This window comes from Eurypyga helias, unplaced genomic scaffold (assembly GCF_000690775.1).
Source record: "Eurypyga helias isolate BGI_N326 unplaced genomic scaffold, ASM69077v1 scaffold7830, whole genome shotgun sequence".
NCBI classification, from domain to species: Eukaryota; Metazoa; Chordata; class Aves; order Eurypygiformes; family Eurypygidae; genus Eurypyga; species Eurypyga helias.
The window spans coordinates 25,018-31,145 of record NW_010226181.1 but is presented as its reverse complement, the minus strand read 5'-3'; the positions used below and the strand labels follow the sequence as shown (position 1 = coordinate 31,145).

General features: G+C 43.7%; 1 protein-coding gene across 1 annotated transcript in view; it reads left to right on the top strand.

Moving 5' to 3' along the window:
• The first annotated feature begins 1,885 nt into the window (after nucleotides 1-1,885).
• The window catches only part of LOC104509849 (E3 ubiquitin-protein ligase TRIM36-like), a 6,558-nt gene continuing 2,315 nt past the window's right edge, over nucleotides 1,886-6,128 (top strand). The window contains 5 exon segments of the mRNA XM_010151924.1: nucleotides 1,886-2,026; nucleotides 3,070-3,165; nucleotides 4,113-4,366; nucleotides 5,002-5,126; nucleotides 5,682-5,975. Of these exon segments, the coding sequence (XP_010150226.1) occupies nucleotides 1,886-2,026; nucleotides 3,070-3,165; nucleotides 4,113-4,366; nucleotides 5,002-5,126; nucleotides 5,682-5,975 (910 nt within the window).

Sequence of the window (6,128 nt, the reverse complement as noted above, 5' to 3'; positions counted from 1 at the left end):
CTGTCCTTGCCTCTGGCCATGAACTTTTCCAGATAACTTTCTCCTCCCTATCCCACCAGGAGAGGAGTGAGCAAGCCGCTGCTTGTCCTTGTGTTCCTGGCTGCATCTAAACCATGACACCTGTTTAAAAAAAGAAGGGGGGAAAAAAAAAAAAGTAGAGTAGTTAAATCAGCTGTAGATACATCTACTTTGTAGAAAAACTTCCCAACTACAGTAAACTGATCTTTACTGTGCTCCTATAGAGACTTATTTGAGGACTGTTTGAGCTTAATATAAAGAAAGAAAAGTGCCTTTTTCATTGCACTGCATTGTTGAGACCTGAACGGAATGCATGGAGTATTCGCTGGTCTCCCAAACAACGTTCCCAGTCATCTCTTTAATTTGCCACCAGACTGGAGAGCACTTTGTAACCTGTGTGGTGGGGATGAGAGGAGCACATACTGGCCTGACTGTTCTTGAATTTTGAGAGAACTAGACAAGGTAACGTGACCTCTTCTGTCTCTAGGTTGTAGGCTATAATTCCTACTTATACGAGGAGATGAATAAAAATAAGTGGTTTCTGTTAGGTGTGACTATGCACCACTGTGGAAAAATTAGTTGTACAGACTAACAGCTTGACTGCAGTTTTCGGAGGTGTTTGCCTGCACAGCTGATTTTCCTGAAAGTTTCCTTTGTTTTTTAAAAATACCCCAGATGTCAATGACAGCAGGACAGCTCGTTGCATATTCTGCTTAATGAGAGTCTTGTGTACCAAGGCACTGGTGAGACTGGTGTCTTTGGCCTTTTCACTATAGCCTAAGATAACATTTGGGCCTGGGAGTTGGTTTCAGAGATGGTCTGCAATTTTAGCTTAGTGTGTCCATACTTAATACTTTTCACAAATCTCTATTTTTGTGCCCTTTCCTGTTCTATTTTTTGTGTCTACATGTTAAAAGCTGATACTTCTAAGCCTTGACTATTGGCACTGCTGCCTTATTCTCCTTGACACGAAACTGAAAAGCTTTCTCAAGAGCTCTTCTTTGGTAACAGAGTCGATGGACCCAATTGTTGTCTTTCACTGCTCTGGAATGAGGCAAGGGATTTAATTTTTTTTACACCCCCACCTCCCCTTTATTAAGGTTTCATCTGTTGTTTGGGCTTGGAGTTGAGCAGCACTTCTCTTTTTTTTTTTCCCTCTTCAAGCAGTTATTTCAACCTGTTCAAGTTTTGAAAGATTTTTAGCAAACACCAGCTTCTTTGCAATGCTGTTTAAGCTGATACTGGATTTAGCGCCCGGCATGAGCGACTTGTAATTGGAGTCAGACAGAGAAGTGGAAACACTGGAGCCTTTTGTCTTTAAAATGACTGTGACTGGTGGTGGCGGCTGCATTTCGTTTGTTGCTCCAAGGGCAATGGCTGTGTGGCTGATCGGAGTCTAACTTAGACAAATCATTACAGTATTATGTCAGCTTTTGCTCTAAGAAACAGCTCATAACCATTTCAGGGGACGGCTGAGATGCTGGCACGGACAGGGTTAAATTCAACAGGGCGGGTGTGTTATATATTGCATTTACAGCTCTGAACAGGAGTGTAGGGAGCTTGAGGCATGCCAACAACTTCAGGGATAATTAGAACCGTTGATTGCAGTATGGAGGCTCTGTGATGCGCTCACAGACATTGCCGCCTGTTTACTCACTGTAAACCTCCTGAACCTGCGTGTGTTCATCCGCTGGTTTTCACTGGCATGGACAAACGTAAAAGGTGAAAGATAACCCAAATGTAAAAATAGAATCAGATGCTTTTGTGGGATGATTGAGCGTTTTGATGCTTTGTTGAGCGCCTCAGTTTTTGGAAGTACGTCTGCATTCCCTCTGCTCTGCCTTTTTTTTTTTTCCTCCAGATTTTGATGTGTCCAGAACATGAAATGGAGCGGGTAAACATGTACTGTGAAATCTGCAGAAGGCCTGTTTGCCATCTTTGTAAACTGGGTGGAAGTCATGCGAACCATAGAGTAACAACCATGAGCACTGCCTACAAAACCCTTAAGGTAAAAGCAAATACTATGGGGCCCGGCCTTAAGGAGTGGAAGACTAGTGAGCTTCTGGTGTAAGGGCAAACTCTGTCTGGCAGGAAGCCAGGACGTGCCTGTAAAGGACACTGGACTAGTCGTGAGGCATGCTGTTGTGCAACATCTGTTAACGTGTACATTGGTGTGACATAGCGCATGCCTGAGAAGCTAAACTATCATTTCTATGAAGCTTGAAACGTAACCCCTTGAAAGTGCTTCCATCTTGTTTTAGCCAACTGTACAGCAGTACAGACCAATGCAGAAGGTTTAAGCAGTTAGTACTTTACAATCTAGCTTTTCCCCCGGGCGTTCAGTCCCTGTGGTTAGCTGCTACTGTAGGAACAGCACTGAAAAATTTGCATCTGAAATATCTGTTGAGACCTTACATGTTTCTGAAGTGGCATAGCTGTCAATTACCTAAGCACAGTACAAAAGGGAAGCCTTGCAAACATTGCTTTGTTATTAAAGAATGATTGCTGCCACCTCCTCTTATTCCTTTTCTTCCTTTCTTCCTCACACACACACACACACACAAAAGAGACCAGACCAGCCTGCCGAGTGCTCTTTGGCCTCCTCGCCTGTTTGCAAGGCTTTTCCTGTACAGCTGTTAACTCTTGCAACGAGGGAAATGCAGAGACACGCATAAGTTCGTGCTTTGAACCGCACATTTTCCAGCAAATCTTACTACAAATGAGTCAATAACAAGGCTTTTCTGTAAGTTTTAGTAAACTTGTCCTGAAGCCTCGTGTTCCTAGCCTAAGAGAGAGTGGCTCCTGTGTCTGGGGAAGTGAGACAGTTGAGGCTGTTACCTCTTGTCCTGAGGGGCTGTGCCCCCAGTCCTGCTCACAGCAGAGGCCTGATGTCCCTGCATGCTCATTGGAGGTCATGGGGCCGTTCTCTGTGGAGTTGCTGTCATCTCTATAACTAGATAAACCGAGTGCTAGCTGTATCACCTGCCTGTGCTGCCTGTCAGTTTGGGTGGGATACACTTACTCTGCCAGGTTGCTGTTTTATTTTAACAGGAGAAGCTTTCAAAAGACATTGATTACCTCATCAGTAAGGACAGCCAGGTGAAGGCTCACATCACACACCTGGATCTGCTGCTGAAGGAAACAGAGGTGAGAGTGACCTGCGGGTTGTCAGGGAACGGCCCTTTCAGGGATGCAGCAGGGACTCAAGCTGTTTTCAGTGGAGTGTTTCAAACCCCCCGGGTTTTTTTAGTTAGCCAGTAAAACAGTATCTGAACAGTTTTAGTCCTCAATCACACACAGTAAGACAGTGTGGGAAATTTGGGCAGCATGCAGAGGGAAGTTAAGTTTTCGGGTGCTGCCGTAAATTTAATTGAAACAAAGCTTATGTGATACCTTTACCAAAGAGAAGTGGGATAGGCTTCGAGTTCTTGTTTATTCATGGTGCTGCACAATTTCCTCTGTCTGTTTGCCTTGAGGATGTTGCAGTAAGGATTAAGGGCAAAATCTGCTTGCAGACGAGTCAGAGGTGGGAACTCACATACAAGACGAAAATTTACGTGATGGCAGAAATTGCAGGAGCTCCTGGTTCTCCCCGTATCTTGATACAGATTGACTTCGTGCTTTTGTAGTTCCTTTTATCCAGGGCACTAGTCAGAGGTGGTACTACAGTTCTGAGAGCGCACGTGAGAAACCGGGCTTGAGCGCACGTGAGAAACCGGGCTTGGACCCCCAGTTTGGCGTGACTGGGGGAGGTGGAAAAGCAGCTAGCTCTTGGGCATGAAGACTTCAGACTGACTTGCTTTTACACTGCATTTCCATGTTTGTTTAGACAAATGCCATGCATAACTCAAGACATAATCAGAAGAAAACTTTCCTGCTCTTTGTTCTCTGTGTCAAGGTAGTAAATGCTTAGTAGATTGGGTGCAGTGCTGATTGCATTTTCAGTGCTGAAGAGCATAACAAAGCTCATTAACTTGTCTGTCAAATGGATGACTGACTAGATTGCTACAATTTCTTGAACAACCTTAAATATGTTTCTGTACACAGCCACAGTGCTGTGGGATCTGTGTAGAATGTCTTTTGTTCCTTCCTAGTGCAACAGTGAAAGAGCTAAACAAGAAGCATCTCAGTGTTTTGAGAAACTGTCTGGTGTCCTGGAAGAGAAGAAATCTGAAGCTCTTAGGGCAATTGAAGCTTCTAAGAATGCAAGGCTGGAAAAATTGCAAATGCAGGCAGAAGAATATCAAGGGCTCCTGGAAAATCATGGCCTTGTAGGATACGCTCAAGAAGTGCTTAAAGAAACGGATCCGTCTTATTTTGTTCAAACAGCGAAGCGACTTCATGCCAGGTATCTCAAATTGTCTTCTGTTTGAGGCAGAGGTACTCTTCCAGGGTGTCTGGTCAGTCATATTCTTCTGACACCTGCTAGCAAAGTACTGGATGCAGTACCTCGCGTTGCAGAGGCGCAGGGATGGTCCTGGTACTTTTGGGCAGAAATCGCTACTTTAGAGTGGGCGTTAAGAAACAGCACACGGGACGGGCTTTGTCCTTCGGCGACACCCAGCCTTGTTCGGTATGACGGAGTGGAAAGGTAGCCCATTCAGCTCACTGACACATTCCTTTGCTCAGAGATCATATCACATATTTGCAAGTTAATCTAACAGGTCTCCTCTGGATTTCTAGTCTTTGATCTTAACGTTGTTCTCCATTAGCGCTTCACACCTATTTTGTTCTTTGAACATAATGCCCCAAATTGTTCAAATGCCCTGCCAACTGAACAATTTATCTTTACACTGATGTTCAAAAGCCCTTTAAATTTTGCATTTAAACTTTGTCTAGAGAGAGAAATTCCTGGGAGACATCAGTAAGTACATGAAACCAGAACTTTTTTCAAAGCAAAAACTAGCATTTTTACTTTAAAGCATGCACCAATGTGAATTCCCTCTTCTCTCTTCTGCTATCCATCTGCTCCTGTGCTTTCAGAATCCAAAAAGCTACTGAATCTCTGAAGAGCTTCAAGCCAGCCGCTGAAACTACTTTTGAAGACTTTGTGGTGGACATAGCCAAGCAAGAAGAGATCCTTGGTGACTTGTCCTTCCATTCCAGTGGTAAGTTGCAAGAGCATCAGGTCTTTCTTGAATTATGACTTTAAGGGCTTCTCTGGAAAGAAACAGAACTTACACAGGACTGCAATTGCAGAACTCAGTCTGGTGACCAGCACTGTCCTTTCTGTCTCCATGATCCACAGGGCATTACCTGGCACCAGTGCTAGCTTCAGCTTTGACAAAGAAGCTAAGATGCCATTGCACTCCGTACCAGTTTACAAATACTACAAATACTTTGGCTTCCAAAATATTGTAGTTAAGCAGTACTAGGTCTTCCTAGAAGCTTTTTCTTGGGAAAAAAATAGGATTTTATATAGTTTTTTATCTGCTATCAAAATAAATAATACAGCTTTCAAAATAAAAACAGAAAGTAAGGGATTTATTTAAGTGGATGAACAGAACCATCCTTATCTGCACACTTCAACTGTCATATTCCTCGTCTTCCCCCCATCCCCTCCCCCATGCTATAGCCACTGAACAAAGGGCTTGTGTGGTTAATTCTAAAACAAAGTATATCTAAATTTGAGATTTTTTTCTCCTGAATCTCTGTTATTCCAGGTCTAGAAGTACCACAAATCAACAAAAAGCGAAGCAGAATGTACAACAAAGCTCTGATCAGTTGGGAATGCCCTGGGAAGATAGACTCAGCTGATATCTATGCTCTGGAGTATCATAAGCTTAATAGAGAAGAGGAGAGTGCAACGTGGCAGGAGATCAAAGTCTGCAGCAAAAGCAAAGTAATATCTGATCTTGATGACGACAGCAGCTATGTCTTCAGAGTTCGAGGATTTAAAGGGTGCATCTGTAGCCCTTGGAGCCAGGAAGTTATTCTGCGTACGCCTCCAGCTCCAGGTATTATGTTTTCTGATGTCCAAGAGGTGCTGAATCTGTGGCTGTCAGTGTTAAGAGCTGTAGGTGGTTTCCGGTAGCTCCCAGACTTCTACTATACTGTTACTGGTTGCTTGAATGTTCAGAAAGACAGTTAACAAACAGGTTGGTAGCATA